The sequence below is a fragment of the Arachis ipaensis genome, chromosome B10, assembly GCF_059453495.1.
Source record: "Arachis ipaensis isolate K30076 ecotype BB chromosome B10, ASM5945349v1, whole genome shotgun sequence".
Classification (NCBI taxonomy): Eukaryota; Viridiplantae; Streptophyta; class Magnoliopsida; order Fabales; family Fabaceae; genus Arachis; species Arachis ipaensis.
This window is the reverse complement of record NC_142435.1, coordinates 148,055,353-148,075,211: the sequence shown is the minus strand read 5'-3', so window position 1 is coordinate 148,075,211 and position 19,859 is coordinate 148,055,353. Positions and strand designations below refer to the sequence as shown.

At 32.5% G+C, this 19,859-nt stretch overlaps 1 protein-coding gene across 1 annotated transcript; it reads left to right on the top strand.

Annotated features, from left to right (window-relative positions):
- The first annotated feature begins 12,298 nt into the window (after nucleotides 1-12,298).
- LOC110268114 (uncharacterized) lies at nucleotides 12,299-19,192 on the top strand. Its single transcript, XM_021114010.2, has 12 exons — nucleotides 12,299-12,381; nucleotides 13,184-13,308; nucleotides 14,417-14,528; nucleotides 14,853-14,949; nucleotides 15,881-15,933; nucleotides 16,238-16,312; nucleotides 16,407-16,818; nucleotides 16,932-17,056; nucleotides 17,139-17,366; nucleotides 17,647-17,847; nucleotides 17,930-18,018; nucleotides 18,783-19,192. Exons 2-12 carry the CDS (start codon nucleotides 13,211-13,213, stop codon nucleotides 18,994-18,996), a joined length of 1,704 nt encoding a protein of 567 aa, XP_020969669.1. The 5' UTR covers nucleotides 12,299-12,381; nucleotides 13,184-13,210; the 3' UTR covers nucleotides 18,997-19,192.
- Nucleotides 19,193-19,859: the final 667 nt, after the last annotated feature.

The window sequence follows — 19,859 nt, the reverse complement described above, 5'->3', positions numbered from 1 at the left end:
TCCTCAAGGAAATCAAATACTTCATAATGAATGATGTAATTTTCAATAACATCCTTTAAAATAAAATTTGTCTCTTTTTCTTTGTTATTATTTTTCAAAGATGCTTGATAAAGATCAACTAAGTGCCTTGAGGTACGCAGGTACATGACCAATGGCATTTTCCACCACAACAAAAATATTTATTCTCTATTGATTTATTTTGTCCATTATTTCTTTCTTTATTTCACTTTTGATGAGATCTTTTTTTGTGAACATAATTTTTTTTTATTAACAAAACATTGCCATTTACCTTTTCTAAGGTTATGATTTGCTGCATTTGCTTCAGAAAATGGGGCGACACCAGTTGGGCCCGCTTCATTATTTCTTAAAAATAATTTATTGTTACGTTCAGCAACAAGAAGGTAAAAAATTAGCTCAAAATATTTTTAAATTCCTTTTCTCGATACTGCTGTTGTAGGAGCACATTCGAGGCATGGAAGGTCGAGAAAGTTTTCTCTAACTTGTTATTATCAGTTATCTTTTTTCCACATAATTTCATTCGTGAGGCAATTCAGAACATTGTTGAATTGTATTCATTTAGGGATTTAAAATCTTTTAGACTCAAGTGTGTCCACTCATATTAGGCTTGAAGAAGTATCACTGTCTTTTAATGATTATACATTTCTTCAAGGTTCTTCCACAGATCTGTAGGATCTTTTAGTGTGAGATATTTATTTTTCAATCATTCGTCAAGATGACGAAAAAGGAAGATCATGGCTTTGACTTTATATTTCCGGGATGCATTATTTTCAGCTTTAATGGTATCTCCAAGATACATTGAATCAAGATGAATTTCGACATCTAATATCCATGATAAGTAATTGTTTCCAATTATATCAAGAGCATTAAATTCATTATGAAAGAGCTTTAACATAATGAATATTTATTACTTGAATATTTCTAAAATTTGATCAGAATCTCGTGCTGATAACATATTGAAAAATAAATAAATAAAAAAAGAAATAAATATAAAATAAAAAATATAAATAATTAGTTCTAGTATTAATATTTACCAATACTATTATTTCACTATAATAGAAGTGAATCATATATATTTACTAATATTATATATGTTACAGCATCTTATACTCAGAGAAATAAAAAAAGGGAGAAAATTTATTGTAGCATACATATATATGAAAAGAGAGAAGAGTATTTTTATTGTATATATATTATTTGAGATCTCCTCATTATTTATACATGCACAATATTTATTTTTTCAACTTCATTTAAGTTCAATTTAATTTGGGAGCTTCATTCTTTTATCATTAAAAAATTGAGCGGCCCATATAATAAATCAAAGTCACATATCATTAATTGAATAGACATCCTTATCCATATCACAATAATCAATAATGACTTAATTAAAGTTGGTATTTGTGTATGCAATACTTTTAGGATTAACTGATTAAGGAATAATTGAATTTAATGCATTTGCTAATGTAATAATATATTACAATAAACAACAACTTAACTTTTAAAATGGTTTTTGAGATTGATCTTTTGCATTAATTTTTTTTTCAAGATTTTAATTACATTTTAAATGCTTTTTAAAATTAAAAAAAAATTGCACTATGTTAATCTCTCAATCCCTTTAATTGCGTTCGATTATGAGAATAGAACACTGATTAAAGATAAAGACATACATAAAATTAATATTCTTATATTTTATTTAGTGATAAATTAAAATAAATTATAAAATTTTAATTAATTTTTTTTCATACAAAAATTTTAAAAAAAATATAATAATAAAAAATATAATTATAAAAATTTAATAAAAATAATAAAAAATAAACATAATTTTATACTTTTGCATTCTTTTTTTTTGAAATAACGAAAGCTCAACACAAACCAGTGGAGCAAGAAGTCAATGTGCTACAAATAGAGAAACAAGGAAAAAAGAACAAAGAAAAAAGACCATATAGCCTGTTATCCCCAGCACTACTATCAACACTCTCCGGGATTACTGTCCGTCCATTCTTTGTAGCTCAGAAGCGTTTTCTGTTGTATGAGGTCAACACCTGCTATCTGATTGTTGAAAATCCTACCATTACGTTCCAACCAGATGTTTCAAATCACTGCAAAGAACCCAGTCAACCACCGCTTCTGCTCTTGTTTACTCGTGTGCAAACCAGTCCAACTCTCAAACAGACCTCTGATGGAACCCGGCATAGCCCACTTTCTACCAACTGACCGCAACCAACAGCACCACACTTGCCATGCTAAATCACACAAAAGAAATAGATGCTGGACAGTTTCTATCTCCTTGTTACAGAGCACACAAATATTATCACTGTGATGAATAACGCCTAGCCTACTCAACCTGTCTTTGGTATTAACTCTACCAACAAGTACAAACCAGCCAAAAAGCTCAATCCTCGGAGGCACCACTCCTTTCCACAATGAACTTGTGAAACTATAGCTTGTGATCGCTGCTGGCAGATTCTCCGATTGAAGGACCCGCATAAGAGACTTAGTAGAAAACACACCCTTACTATCAAACTTCCAGACCACATTATCCTCCATACCCTGTGACAGCTTTACTGGCTGTAACCTCTCGTGCAGCTGGTGGACAAGTTCCAGCTCCCATTGGAAAATCTCTATTCTCCATTGGAAGTTCCATATCCACTCCAATACATCCCAAAACCCACAATCCCCTACCACCACTCCTTGTTGGTTGGACACAGAGAATAGTCTTGGAAACGCCACTTTCAGTGGCCCGCCTTGCACCCAGTTATCCTCCCAAAACAGGGTACTCCTTCCATTCCCTACTTCCATGGCCAGGCCAGTAACCAATTTATCCCTTAGTCGCTGCTCCTTTATGTTTAACTGGCATATGTCCTTCCAATGCCCGCCTTTCTCTGGTATCTTCTGATTTACCAACATGACATCAGGGCTCAAATTGTTACAGGAGCAGACAATTTTCTTCCATAAGGGGGAATCCTCCTTTGAAAACCGCCACCACCACTTAAACAATAGTGCTGTGTTCCGAAGCACTGCATCCCCAACCCCCAATCCCCCAGCCTTCTTCGGAGCCTGGACCAACTCCCACCTAACTAATGGGATACCATCCTTCCCATCCCCCTTACCCCACATAAATCTCCTTTGCAGTGCAACCAGCTTGTCCACAACCGCCTTTGGCATCTTGTACAGACTTAAGTAATATATCGGCAGGCTATTCAATACCGACTTAATGAGGATAAGCTTGCCTGCTTTATTCAACACCTTCGCTTTCCATAGGCTGAGCTTTTCTTGCACCTTATCTATGACTGGTTTCCAAGTCTTCACTAGCCTCGGATTCGCACCTAGAGAGATTCCAAGGTACCTAACTGGTAACACAGCTTGGTTGCACCCCAGAAGGCCGCACACCTGATCAACCCACTCCTGCTCACAGTTTACTGGTATCAGATTTGACTTATCATAATTGATGCTCAACCCCGACATCAACTCAAAATACCGTAACAATCTCTTATAATTTACCACTGTCTCTGTGTTTTGGGGACAAAATAAAATTGTATCATCCGCAAATTGAAGGTGTGATAATTCTACATGCTCACCTCCGACCATTAGTGGTTCAATACGTCCGTTTCTGACTGCTACCCCCACCATGCGATGCAACACATCAACCACAAGCACAAACAGAAGGGGGGACAGGGGGTCCCCTTGTCTTAGGCCCCGCTCCATGTTGAATGGCTTGGTTGGAGACCCATTCACCAGAACTGACATAGATGCCGTGCTCACACACTCTTTTACCCAATCCCTCCACCTCTGGCCAAACCCCATATTCTGAAGTACAATATCTACAAAGCTCCATCGGACTCTATCATACGCTTTTTGAAAATCAAGCTTGATAATAGCCGCCTTCTTTTTTCGCGCCTTGAGCCAATGGACCGTCTCACAGGCAATGAGCACACCGTCATGGATTTTCCTACCATTTACAAATGCCGTTTGGGTCTCTCCCACCAGTCCTGGCATAACCGATCGCATCCTTCTTACCAAAACCTTCGAAATTACCTTGTAGACACAGCCCACCATACTAATCGGCCGGAAGTCCTTGATTTCCTTAGCCCCCACAAACTTTGGGGCCAGTGTCACCCATGTGATATTCACATTAGATGGTAACTCTGCCGTTTGGAAGAATTCCAATACTGCTCCAGTGAACTCCTTTCCAATCTCCTCCCAGCAATTCTTGATGAAATTCATATTGAACCCATCACTCCCTGGGGCCTTAGACGATTCACAATCCCATACTACTTCCCTGATTTCTTCCGCCGACGGCAGAACCTCCAAGGCCTCAGCCTCAGCCCTATCAATCTGTTTCAGTAGCCCATCACGCACACCAATTCTCGGAGCATACTCCTGGCGATATAGCTCCTTATAGAACCCCCTAATTGCATACTTTATTCTTACCGGGTTCCGCACCAACCTTCCCTGGATCATCAGAGCCTCAATTCTGTTATGCCGCCTTCTGGCCGATGCAATGTTATGAAAATATCTCATATTCCTGTCCATGTCCCTCGCATGTTTGGACCGAGACATCTGCTTCCAGTGAACTTCCTTCCTGATGTACCACTTTTCACAAAAACTCACCAAAGCCTTTCTTCTAGTTTCCGTCGTACCGTCATAAATCCCATCACTAACCTGGATGTCAAGCTTCTTTATTTCATCCTCAAACCTCATCAGTCTACTGTCCATATCGCCGAAGTTATCCTTGTGCCACTGTCTCAAAGGCACCGTCAAAGCCTTCATTTTACCAATAAATGGAGCATCTCCCAGGTTCCTCCATTCGTCTCTTACCATCCTCAGGAAGCCCTCATGGGTAAACCAGGCATCTAAACTCCGGAAAGGTCGCGGGCCCCCTCGTATCCTAGCATCCTTCACAATTAACGGGCAGTGATCTGACAGTCCCCGCGGACCACCTTTTACCCGAATGTCAGGAAACTCCTCAACCCACTCAACAGAAACCAGCACCCTATCAATTCGACTACATGATTGACCCCTAAACCATGTGAACTTCCCATCAGAGAGAGGTAGATCCACCAACTGCATGTCTTGAACCCAACTCTTAAACTCCTCCGCTGATGCCGGCAGAGTCGTCCCCCCTTTCCTTTCCTCCACTTGCAGTATCTCATTGAAATCCCCTAGCAAGCAGAGAGGGACTTGGCACAGTCCCGCAATATAGCTCAATTCTTCCCAAACCACCCGCTTTTCTTCCCTCCCGTGCACCCCATACACCAAACAGAACGCACAATGAAAATTATTCTTTGTTAACACTCCTTCAATGCACAACCACCTTTCTCCTTTATAACAATGACTAGTCTGAAACATCATGTCATCCCACATCAATAAAAGCCCTCCAGCCGTCCCATCAGATTCCACAAACTCCCAACCTACCGGATTATCTCCCCAAAGTCTTGCAACATCAAATTTTGAAATCACCTCCCTTTTCGTTTCAATTAACCCCAACATATGCAAATTATATTTTTTCTTCAATGATTTCACCATACTTATTTTCCCATCCCCCTCAACCCCCTAATATTCCAGCAACTCACAATCATTTAATCAAAGTATTGTTCACCTTATTTTTGTTCTTCGGACGACTCCTTCTTGCCTTTTCTTTTTGTTTTGCCAATCTTCTTTTTGCTGCTATTTCGTCATTTTGAGCTTTCAAAATACTCATGATATCCACATCATCATCATACAGCACAGCACCAGATTCAACAGCCAGAGACCAAGTAACTTCATTTTCATGCATCTGATCCTCTTGTGAATTCCTGGCCATATCTTCCTGGTTGGGGTTGCTGTTTCTCCTTATGCCTAATCCTGCGCTACGCCCCTTCACAGGCGCTCCTCCACCGTTCGCCCAACCTTGCTCACAACCCAATGCTGTTCGGTTAGCCCCCAAGACCGCTTCCTTCCCTCTCCCTTGGTCCACCAGCCCCGGTAAGCACCCTTGATCTCGGCCATCGCCCATGGTCCCTGCCCAGGCCACCGGAACCGGCACCAGACCCTCATCGACCGCGCCCCACTCTTCCCGGAACCCCTCCCCGACACCAAGCCCTGCAGGAACACCCTTCCCCGCCGATTCCATCGCATCTCCCTGCATACCATCCGGCGCCACCGTACCAGCCACCATCGACGGGATCTCTACCCAGACCACCTGCACCGGCAGCAACCCCTCATCGCTTGCGCGCACCCCTTCATGCATCCCCTCCCCGACACCGAGCCCTGACTGACCACCCGTCACCGCCGAGGCCATAGCAGCTCCCTGCAAGCCATCCGGCGTTACAGGCCCCGCACTCGTCGACAGGTCCTCCCCCATCTGCTTTAGACTTCCGCTTCTGCCACCTCCCACTAGGGTTGTCGCCGCCTCAGACCCTTCACCACCCTGTGCTTCGGACCAGCAAGCCTGAGAACCTGGTATGACCCGTCTGTCCGATACCCGACCCGCCTCACCAACACTTGGATCTTCAGATACCCCCTTATCCACCTGCCCGCCCACCTGAGGCCCACCCACCTGAAGCCCACTCTTCCTACCCCTCCCCAACCGCGTTTCAGTCAATTCCCGTGGCCCAGAATCACACTGAATTAGAATTGGACTTCTTGGATCCAATTCCCTACTTTTGCATTCTTATTTCAGAGTTCTATGTTTGAAAACAAACACAACTTTTATGTTGAGTTACTCCTTTTGCTATGAGTGACCTGATATATTTTTTTCACGCTGGACTAGAAAAAATGTCGCTTTAGTTTTGGCACTAAATACTTAATAAAATAACATTATTTAATTTTAATAGTTATACATTTTTTTGTGAGAAGTAAGACATGCTGTGGTTCATTAAGGTTAAATAATTTCGTTTCATCACGTACTTAATGCTAAAATTAAAATCATGTCTTCTAGTCTAACATAAATGAATATATGCCAGATACTTATAGCGTAACAACTAACAAGTAATTCTACGAAAAAAGAATGGGAATCAACATGATGTAGTTTTTTCAATCTCAAAAATTTTTATGGTGCAATTGAAATCTTAAAATTTTGTTTGTACAAGCAATCAATCTCAAGAATGACTTTAGGATTTAACTTGACCCTTAATGAATGAAGAGAGAGAATTGAAAAATTATTTTTTAACACTCTTATTATAAATTAAATATATAATTGATAATTTAATAATAAATATTTTATGGATTAACTACCAATTCCATACTTGAAAGATTCGATTACTGACAATTTTTTTAAAATATGTTATCAATAAAATAATCTATTAATGATTTAAAAATACGATAAAAAGAATCAATAAATATTATTTTTTATAAGTAACAAAAAACTTTTATATTTAGCGAACTTATCTATTAGATCTAAATTTTTATAGCAACATTTGAGTAAATATTTAGGAAATACACAAAAAAAAAAATTCGGAGTAAAAATTTAATCTCTATATTTTTTTTCTTTTTCAAAAAATGTGGTCATTCACGATATATATATATATATATATATATATATATATATATATATATATATATATATATAGGTGAATTCTACCCAACCCCCTCTAAAATAACATGTAAGTTACCCTTCATGATGTGTCACATTTTAATTGGTCATTACTTAACTATAGTTTGGTTATTTTGTAATTTATTATTTGAGATGGGTAATTGTATAATTTCTTAAAATATTAAAATTCTACCCCATTAATTGAAGCACGTTCTCACGCAATCTCTTTCTACAGTGCATCATTTCTTAACGGGTCGTTGAATTTTCATGGCTCGTAACTTCCCTGTTCTTCCCAGTATAGCCAACGCGGACTTCATTGCTATCTCTTGTCCTCTTACTCAATCCCCCCTCCTTCTTCTTTTTTTTTTTTTTTTTTTTTTTGCCATGAATCACTCTTTACCAACATCAACATCATTAATGGTTAGTTCGGTTATTAAATTTTTTCATTAAAAAAATATATATTTATTTAATTACAAGATGGAATATATATTCATATTTAAAATATAATATAATAAAATAAATCTATTTAAAATACTTAAAAGTATAATTAAAATCATGAATATATAAATATAATAATAAAATTTGTACTCTAAACAAGTAAACATATTTTTTATTATACATAAATTATTTAAAAAATAAATATATTATTAAAATTAATAATACAAATTTAAAATAATAAAATCCAATATTTTACTGTATTTGTTATAATATTTTTATTCTTTTAATTTATAATTTATTAGTACTTTATTATTTAATTAAGGATTAAACAAATTATTTTTATAAAAAATTATGTTTTGTATTATCTTATAGAAGAGACCAATATAGTAGTTTAAAAAATAAAGTAAAAATGAAATTTTAAATAAAAAATATTTAATATTAAAATTTTTAAATATAAAAATAATTTGTATAAATATTTAAAAGATAAATATAAAATATATGCATAAAATAAATAAAACAGATAAAATGGAAGTACTCATGAGAAATAAATAATTATTTTTGTCTCCTTTATTTATTTTAAACATGTATTTTATATTTATATCCTGAATATCTATATAATTTGCTTTTGTATTTAAAAATTTTAATATTAACTATTTTTTATTTAAAATATCATTTTTACATTAATTTTTAAATTGGTATATTGGTCTCTTCTTTAAGATTATACAAAAAATATTTCTCATGAAAATAATTTGTTTAATCATTAATTAAATAATAAAATATTAATAAATTAAAAATTAAAAGAATAAAAATACTATAAAAATTACTTGTAAGAAAGTTGAATTTTATCATTTTAAATTTGTGTTATTAATTTTAATAATTCATATTTTTTTAAATAATTTATGTATGATAAAAGATATGTTTACTTGTTTAGAGTACAAATTTTATTATTATATTTGTATATTCCTGATTTTAATTATACTTTTAAGTACTCTTAATAGATTTATTTTATTATATTATATTATATTTTACATATGAATATATATTCCATATATTATTTTTAATGAAAAAAATTTAATAACCAAACTAACCATTAATGGTAAGGAATGATCCATGGTAAAAAAAAAAAAAAAAGAGATTGAGTGAGAGGACATGAGATAGCAATGAAGTCGGTGCTGGGAAGAACGAAGAAGTTACAAGCCATGGAATTCAACGACTCGTTAAGGAATGATGCACTGTATAAAGAGATTGCGTGAGAACGTGCTTCAATTAATGGGGTAGAATTTTAATATTTTAAGAAATTATACAATTACCCATTTCAAATAATAAATTACAAAATAACCCAACTATAGTTAAGTAATGACCAATTAAAATGTGACACATCATGAAGGGTAACTTACATGTTATTTTAGAGAGGGTTAGGTAGAATTCACCATATATATATATATATATATATATATATATATATATATATATATATATATTAAAATTAGTTTAATTACTTTGTGAATTTCTATAGCTTTATTAAATTTTTAATTAGGTTCTTATATTTTTTTGTTTTTAATTGGTTCCTCTACCATATCATATTTTGTAACTAAGTTTTTACTGTGATAAAAACGTTGGAATTAATAGAATATTCTGTTAAATTATACAGAATATTCAGTCAAGTGTTAGATATATTCATTTTGTGTCACCAAAAAAAAGATATATTCATTTTGTTTAATAGAACATTTTATTAATTTCAATATTTTTGTCACAACATGAACTTAATTACAAAATTCAATATGATATAGAGACTCAATTGAAAATAAATTAAAAAAATATAGGAACCTAATTAAAAATTTAATAAAACAAGAGAAATTGACAGAATAATTAAATAAAAAAAAATTTACTTGACAAAATAAAAATACTAAATTTAAAGATAAAAATATCTTATTTTTTTAATAATAATTATAAAATTTTACATCAAAATTTGATTTCTAAAATTAATTTTTAAAAAATATATTTAATATTTAGTTTTTTTTGTCTTATTTTTAAATCTTTTGCAAACTGATTCATCGTTAGCATCTTTTAGAATTTATTTTATTAGTGATACAATTTTTTGAGTATATTTTAGTAATTTATTTATATTTTATAAAAAATAAAAATGATATCGGAAAAAAAAAAAGAGAGGCTAAAGCGACATAAAAATTTGGAAGAGAGGGAGTAATAATTAAAAAGTCTAGCGTGATATATATTAGTGCACAAAAAAATTAATCTTAAAAGGCATATAATTCTTCATAAACAAAATAAATATCACTGATAATAAACTCTAATGCTTATTCATTATAAAAGAATTTCATATTAACTTTCCATTCAATACTCATATATATAAAATGGAGATAAGTTGAATTTTAGGGGAATAAAAAAACTAAAATAAAAGGTTTTAGGCGACTAAAGTAAGATTGATATATAATTTATAAGAAAAAAATTTGAAGTTTGGAGGGTCACATGTAGTGCTGGTAATGGATAGGGTAAGATAGGATTTTGGACTCTATTCTAATTCTATTCACGGGTTAATAACTTTCTTAAAATTTTATTCTATTATATCTATTAATTAAGAATCTCTCAATTTTATCTCTATCTGCACTTTAAAGTTCTAAATTCTACTATTCTCAATCCTATCTGCAGAAAAATAAAAAATGTTCAAGTAAATATAAAATTCAACCATTCTAATTTTTATACATATTAATAAAATAGAAAATAAAAAATTAAGTTCAAATTAAAATTAAAAACAATAAAATTTTAAAAAAATTCAACAAAAAATTACAAATAATATAATTATCAACTAGTTTAGTAATTATTTTAAGTTTTATAAGAGAAAGATTGTGAATTTACATTCACTTTTTTTACTACATACATAACTTTTACATATATATTATATAATATATTAGGAGTGCAAGTAGGGTAGGATAGGGTGTAGACAAACTCACACCACATCCTACTCTACCCGTAGCAAATCGAGTAGGCAATCCTACTCGAATGGGTTGGTTCCAGGGGTGTTCAAATTCAAACCGATTCAAATTAAACCGTTCATCCAATCCGATCCAAACCGAAAATCGATTAAAACCGCACTAATTCGAATTTGATTGGATTCTATTTTTTGCAAACCGCTGGATTGGATCGGATTTCGGATCTACTTTTCATAACCGATCCAATCCAATCCAAACCGCACAATGTGCTATAATATTATTATTTTATTATTATATTTACAATTATATTTATAACATGTTCAATTTGTTATACATTTTTCTATTATTCATGTATTATTATTATTTAATAAATATTTTATGTTGAAAATGTTATTTATTTATTTATTTTAACTAACCTATATTTTTATTTATATTGTTATGTTATCGTTAGTTTTTTAAGATATTGTTAAGACTTGTTATGTCATTGTTGATTATTTAAAATTTGATGTTGAGACTTGTTATATGTATTTAATTTTTTTAATTTAAAAAATCACAAATCCGAACCGATCTAAACCGCTTGTAATCGGATCGGATTTCCAAAAAAATTTCATTCAATCCAAACCGCACTGCACATAAATTAAGCGTTCGGATCGGATTACTTTTTTCCTTAAAACCGAATCAAACCGCACCGCGAACACCCCTAATTGGTTCGGATTGAATACCTGCAAATAGGGTATATATTGCTAGTTCTAGTCACATGTGTTTATGTAGTATATTTTGAAAACAAATAATTAAATTCTGAAATTAAATGCATTTAATTGATTAGTGTGATAATATATTATTAAATATTTTTAAAAATTTTGTAATACATTGAAAGTAAATACAAGTCAAACCAATAATAAATTAATAATATATGAAACTAAATCCTTAATTTTGGGAAGACCAAAAATAAATGAAAATGAATAATAAAGGAAGAATTAATTTTAAGAAGATATTTTACCATAACTAAAATAATTTAATTTAATATAAAATTAGTGTAAAATAGTTTTATATGTATATCCAATCACGTAAAGTTACGTAACAAAAAATAATTATTATTTTTATTGATTAACGTAAATAGTTATTCAAACAATTAATATAATTGTGAATTAAAATTAAACTTTAACTAAAAAATAAAATTCAAAATTCTCTCTTAATTAATTGTTAAGTTTTTTTTGTCTGCAAATTATAATTCAAATAGCATAATTTTTCCGTACTTACCTAAAAGTCGCGATTTCAGTCTCACTCCTAAATTTTTTATTTTTAAGTTTAAAACTACGAAAGTATAAATGTAGTTCGCGCGGAGAAACAGAAAGTGGCATTCTCCATTTCACCATTTTACAAAGCTTTCGAGTTCTCGTCTCTTCTCTTACCTTGCTTGCTAGCCAAGCACCCATGCATTACTAGCACTGCAACGCTACAAAGGTAGTTACTTTCCCTATCCAATGATTCCAGTTCCCTTTTCTCGTTTGAATATAAGTTCATGCAGGAATTTCACCATTTAATTTTTTGTTTGTCATCATATTGATTTTGTGCTTTGTTGCTTAGATTTTGGGGGAAAAGCGTGTTTTCCAGGTTTAGTAGGGGTTAGAGCTTAAATCAATAGTGAAAGATAAAAGATCACTTTGTGATTGGAACTTAATTTTGGTGTTGGTGAGGTATTTAGATTTGCACTGAGTTATGGTTATAATCTTTTTGTTCGTCTATATATATTTAGCTGGTTATAAAATTGGTTTTTTTTCCCCAAAAAAAAATCTGTTTAGTAAGTGGAGGAGTGTTTAGGGGATAGTTACATGAAGCGCAATACGTTTTGGTATGGGATAAAATATTTTACGTGAAAAGTATACTTACAGCGTTATGGTACGCAGATAAATTGTGAATTGGTGCACGGTTCGTCACCTAATTAGTGAATTCTTGTAACTATAGTTTAGTAGTACCTTTAAAATTTCAGTGTGCTTTCCATGCCTGGAAATTTGTAAGATTACTACTGTCTTTTGTGTCAAATGAAAAGTCATTCTGGCATTACTTCCATTGGCACTTTATTTTCGGGTTAGCACTTAATTCTGTTCCTAATTGTTGAAGTGCTTAAAGTCTACAAGATAATCTTTGTGTAAAATATGTAACACAAAATTCAGGTAAAAAAATAATTACATTGTTTCTGTTACCATTGTCCTAAAGTTTTATCTTGATGTATAACAAGTGTAACCTCCATTTTATGAACTTTTAGGAAATATAGAATAGTTTCACATACAAGATGGACACAAACAAAATGAGGCCTATTACAGCTGCAACCAATTTTGCTGCCACAGGTTGGAAATCTACTGAGCGCCGTAGAATAATGGTTAACAAAATGTAAGAACACACCATCTATACTTAAATACTTTTTGAATGGCTGACATTCTGTTCAATTCACATAGCCTGTCATAGTTTGTTTTTATATTAAACTTCTGTCAGCATTTATTAAATTGAGCATAAATTAAATTTGTGAAATCTCTTCATTTTAAGCTTAGCATTTATGGTGCACAATTGTCCTAGTGAGTGATCATGTTCACCAGTGGAGGATTCTTGCTTGCATAGATTAGAGGAAATATAGGTTGAGTTATAGCAAAATCATATTATTTGTTATGCTATAGGATTAAGAATTAGAGCGTAACATGCTCGTGTAGCACATTATTATATCCAGATCAAAGTTGGTTTCACATACTCTACCTTTGTCATGTTATTTTCTCTCATTTGTCCCAACATTGCATGCTTTCTCAATTTCATTATGGTTTACTTAACAAGGTTGCCACTCCTTGAGGAACCTTATAGGGATAGAAGGCTCTTAATTTCACAGTGGAAATTCTTGATTTGTAGCATTTTCCAAATCCTCTTGATTCAATTCCCAATTCATTTGGGAAATGTTAACAACGGATGATGTAAGATTTAGTTTGGTTATCAGTACTTCATGGATTCATTGTTAAAGGTGCAAAGAGACATTTGGAATCATGTATTCATGTCTAACTTTGTTAGTTAGTTTGGATCTTTTGGAATAGTCTTTGTATAACTCTTACGAAAGAACAGTTTTACTTAACCTTCAAGGGCTTGGTTGAAGATAGAAGAGTACTTTCCTTCTCCTTTATGGATTCTATTCCATGGATTATTAATAGATTGATTTTTGGAGTCTTTGGATGGTTCTTTGAATATTTTCTCTCTCTCAATATGCTTCAGTTGTTATATAAATTCAATAACTATTTTGTCCGTCTCTTTAAATTCATTTTTTTTCTTTTCAATTTGATTGTTTTCAGCAGATCATATTAAGTATAAAGACGCAGCCTAATAAGGATTTTGATAGGTTATAAGATGTGTTTAGCATTAATGCTAGCACACCTTCTGAGGATAGACTTGTTGGTATTTGTGAACTTCTATTAGGTACTCCTACTAGAATGGTCCATATAAACTTACATCCTGTAGTTTACAGTGCAGATTTTGTACTCAAGAATGGTCCTCCCTCTTGGAAACAAAATTTACCCTTACTTCTAGGGTCTGTAGAAACTTTTGAGGAGAAAGTGTTTGCGTCATCCAAAGTCGAGGTACCTTGATTTTATGCTGTTTTGACTTTCTTCATGTGAACATCTTGTTGTTCATATAGCTCTTTCAAACAAATGGCATTGTCTTGATAACAAATGAGTATTTCCATGAATCCACATCAGTGCAAGATCTGCACGTAATTCTTTGAGATTTTTAAGTCTCCCTATTTTCATGGGATAAATTTTTACTACTAAAATGCTAAAATTTAGGATGTGCATACTTCTTTTACTTATTTATACAGTGTAAATTTTATCATTTAATACTTTTTTATTAGGTTCTCACATTAATTAATTTAAAAAATTGAGGTATTTGGCATCTATTTACAGGCTGAGTACATTGCAAAGATATCAGAAAAGCTGAAGTCAATAGCACCATCACGTCAAAGTGCTGAAAATCTCTTACCCCAAAACTCTTCTATCTCAAGTGAAGTTTCTCTTCTTAATAATCTGATTGAATATTATCTTAAATGAATACTAGAAAATTGGATTTATTTATTTATTTTCCATTCCTAACATTGAGATGTCAATATCAACAATAGAGAAAAGTGTGAAAAAAAAAACGAAAAAAAAAAAAATCATATTTCCCATTATTTTCCTTTTCTTGCTCTATGGGTAAGGGTGTTCATATAAATATTGTCTTCTGCATGTCATACTCATATAAAAAACAAAGATTTTCCCATTTTTATATTATTTATGAATTCTAAAAGCTAGAAGGCCAGAAAAAACTTAAACTATTGATCTGAACAAGCAATCTAAGATATTATTTATGATACAAGGAAATAGGATGAATGAAACATTGTTTTCTGATCTCTCAACATCTTCGGACGATAAATTCTTTTTCAGATTAAATAGAAGCTAAACACTTAATTCTGTTTTACAAAACTTGCTTGTTTGAAAGCATGAGTTTCAATTGGCAAGTGATGCTTATTAAAGCATCCATTTCCCCCATGCCCCATCTACAACATTTGGTGTTTTCTTGACCATTGTATTTCTTTTATACTTTGTTCTACTTATATAATTTGGCTTTTACATTATCCCAGCCCATATTTTTGTTCAGTTCCCACCCATTTTATAGGTGTCGAAATCATTCACTCTTTTCTCAGCTTCCACTTATTTTCAGTATTGATGGGGTTGCTTTGTCATGTCAATAGTCCCAAGGTTATAGGTATAGTGTTTGAGTTAATTAAAATATATGATATGAAATATAGTTTTAATTGTGAAAATATCCTAAACTATGTTTTCAATCTTTTTTCAAACTTTACCCGAATAATGTCTATTGCTCCTGCCCTCTTCACATGCGTCTTGATTGTTTTCTCTTGGTTGATTGAATGTTTATTTTACTTTTGTATTTCTAGGAGAAGAAGAAATTAAAGCAATCAGAGAGTGGCAAGAACAGGTTTATCAAAAGGTAATATCCAATATTATCTTTCTTTCCTACAAAGTACTAATACGGACACGTGATACGATATGACACAAGACATGCAAACACACCAAACTTTAAAAATGATAAGACACAGACACAGGGTATACATATACGTATTTTCGAAATTTATAAACTAATCAAGCAATTATAAATGTCAAACTACCAATATTCACAACCAATTTTAGTGTTTTTGAACCTTATTAACACTATCTATGTTGTATTTGAAATGTCAATGAGTTCTGAAAGAAAAACATTTGAGATTGAGAGTAATTTTGATTCTTCCTTGTAGGTACAAATGATAAAAGCAACATATTACACAAAACTTGATACTTTTCACAAATTGATAAGTAGAAAGCTTCAGCAGGTATATGTTACTTTCAGGCCTATCATGATTTTAGACAACAACTCTGAGTTTGCATTCCTATAATCTTGATTGATTATTTTCCCATTGAATATAGCTCAAGAATGAGCCTGCTCCTCTACATCCTAAGACGATAACTGATATGGAGGGATGCGAACAACATAAGCGAGCACTGGAATACATTTTTTTATTATTGAATGTGGACAAAAGCAAGATTGATCGCGGTTTCAAGCAGAGACTAGATAGACTGGAAAAGTACATACAAGATGTTTTACAAAAGAAATACTTCTCTTACTGTCAACAACAATGTTCTTTTGACGTGCAATCCAAGCAACAGGTTGAGCCATCAAATTCAATCAGTTCTCAATTGGAACTATCTGGAAAGAAACCAGCCTCGCAAGTAATAAGCCTACCGAGTTCCCATTTAACAAAGCAGATTCCTTACCTAACATTACAAGAGGTAAACCAATTTTGCAGTTCGCGACAGGGAAATCAAGTGTCAGAAAAAGGTGTAATTTCTTTACAATCCATCAATTCAATTTATTACTATATATGTAGACACCATTGTTTCTGTGTTATCTGTTACATGAGTTACTCGCAAACTCTTTTTCGACGGTATCAGGTTGTGAAAATCATGCAGTAGAACCACAAATAGGAGTTGAGATCAAACCATCCGAAGCTTTTGTGAATGAACCAGCTGATATTCCCGATGATACAAGCCCAGCAATGAAGCACTTTATTAAAGTGGTTAGCCTAAAACTTGCCAACTTTTCTTTCTTTTGTTTCGCCTGAACTTGTAGATAAGTGCACTTATGCCATATAATTGCAGTTTAGGTCAATGTCAGCTGAAGCATTCATAGCTGCAACTGATGACATTGGACTAGCACTCCATTTAAATGATGACATACCAGAAATTTCAACTGATGAAAATGCAAACTTGAATTGCTACGATCCTGTTCCAACAGGAAAGAAAATAAAGCGATTCTTTAATTCAACTCCTGCAAGTGGCAGTTCCGGGCAGTTCATCAGTGCAGAGAAGCCTGCCTCAATATCTAAGGTACTCCAAACTCTGAATAATTTGATAGCTTTGTGATCAAGAATTTAAGCCAGTTTGGTATTTGATGCACTTTGATGAAATCATTACTTTGTGAGTGTGAATTATGCAGAATTTATCTTTCCGACGCATAATTCGTATTTTATTAGCAGAGCTTCGTCCGACACAAAACATGGATTGTCCTATAGACAAATATATAACAGCACCTTTATATATTACATTTCTGTTGCTTATTTCTGAAAAGAGCAACCCCATATAACTCGAGCATGGGTAACTCTTGCAGGAAATTTATACTATCTTAGAAGAAATAAAAGTGATAAACAACTTACTGATAGACACTCAAGTAGTTATTAGCGAAGGAAACACCATTACAGGAGTAGCTGAGGGTGCACCAGAACATGATGAAGGACTATTTGTCAAATTGGTTTTCAATTCAGTAACTGTTAATCTACCCCCGACAGCAGAGCAAGCTACTAACAAAGAGGTGAATAATTCTATAATGTTGTTAACACTATAGACACTTTTGATTTGTTTGTTCCAACTGATCACATTTGTCAATCATGCAGTCGATAATCAAACCGTTACATTTGTTTGTTCCCGGGTGTTATCCACTTCTCTCACCAGTTATTTCAGATGAAACACCATCAGAAATCAGGTTAGACAATCTAACTGTCTTCTTTTTCATTAATACTTTAGAGAAATGCTAGAGGGTCATCAGAATTTATTGTTTTTGGCCATCAGTTAGCCATCAACGTTTAAAAGTATGGGATAAAGTATATTGTTGGATTACTAAACTGAAGGAATTGAGTTGATGGCTAAGTGATGACAAAAAATAATAAATTCTGATAGCCTCCTAACATTTCTCAATACTTTATTTATTGTCTTTATAAGGTTGAAATGTTGAACAAACAACAAATGAACTTTATCATACTAGGCTCGTTCCCAGTTTGGGTAAACAACTTAATTAAGTTACTTTTGAATAAATAGCTTAAACAATAAATGCTTATAATAAAAGTTACTTATAAATAAGTTATTTTGTGTTTGATTTTTTAGTTCTAAAAGTACTTATTTTAAGAGAAAAGTGATAAAAAGCTTTTTATTATGAGAGAAGTCATTTTTTTTAATTTCTCCTTAAGCACCAAAATAACTTTTTAGAAAGTTGCAATTTTGTTTTGAAAATTGTACCAGACATTAATACTACACCTTTTTATAACTTAAAAGTAAAAAAAAGTCACTTATGAACCTATACAAACGGGCCGAACTCCTTACATGTTCTTCCTTCAATTATTTCTCTTTTCAGTAGTTTTCACCGGTAGCTTCTGAAACGGTGGCAATTTGGTGATAAGTTCTGGAAAAAAGGTGGCAATTCTTGTGGTTATGTCTTTCTTAATCTTTCCTCCTGTGTTTCTATTTGGACAGAGTGGATGTCGACGTGGACGATCTGTCAAGTAAAGCGAATCTGAAACTGAGACTTTCTCTAAGAAGCATGAATGAGCCTTTGTCACTGCAGAATATAGCAGTGTCATGGGATCAGTGTGTTAGAGAAGCAATATGTGAGTATGCGCAAAAACATGGTGGAGGAACCTTTAGCTCTAAATATGGAGGATGGGAGCTATGTTCCAATGGTTTTTGACTTGAAGGAGCATCTATCCATGTCCCTATCAGTCACCACCTCCCAAGAGATTGATTGCTTTATGAAAGTGATCCAAATACAGCAATTTGATCCAAATTCAGTGCATAATGAATACTTGGTGGTTAGATACCCTGAAATTCATACTTGCATTTTGTAAACATGGAAGCAAGTGTTATTCTGGATTGTAGAAACATTAATTACCCTTCAATTACATTTTGTTCAAAGAATGGTTTTATAGCCCTATCAAATCTTGACCAAGGGATCTTGAGAAATATAGGAGTCTTGAAACAAGTCATGCTTGGAAAGATAGGAGACTCGAACCCGCAACCTCTTAATTGAGTATGGGAAGACTATGCCATTTGAGCTATTTCAAAACTTATTTTTCAAATATGAGGACAAAATTATTTTACTTCTCAATTTTAATTTATATATATTAACAACCAATTATATTGGATTAATTCAAATAAAATAATATTTATTTATCAAATTTCATAATATCGGCAAATCTATTATAAATGAACGAAATTCGTACCTACAAAATTAGTTTTGTTCATTTTGTTAATTAAATTTATTATTATTTTTAATTTTTATGACTAAAAATAGTAGTTTAATTTTTTTTTTCATCTTATTTTGTTGGTCTTATAATTTTTTAGGCTAGCTACTAAATTTTAGACTAGTTCATTAGACTCGATCTGTTTCTATTGCTCAATGTATAGTGTACACTGTATACACCCTTAGTAAATTAAATAAAATTATTTAAAATCTTTTAAAAATATCACTCCCTTTAACTATTAAAAATATCAATTAAATTTATCTGTTATAAAATAAGTTTAATTTTGATGCATGATCGTATAAAATATTTT

Coding starts and splice junctions, on each gene's coding strand:
- LOC110268114 (XM_021114010.2), top strand. CDS start 13,211: ATGGACACAAACAAAATGAGGCCTATTACAGCTGCAACCAATTTTGCT. Junction 14,950..15,880: donor CCAAAACTCTTCTATCTCAA/GTGAAGTTTCTC, acceptor TTGTATTTCTAG/GAGAAGAAGAAATTAAAGCA. Junction 17,848..17,929: donor AGCAAGCTACTAACAAAGAG/GTGAATAATTCT, acceptor TCAATCATGCAG/TCGATAATCAAACCGTTACA.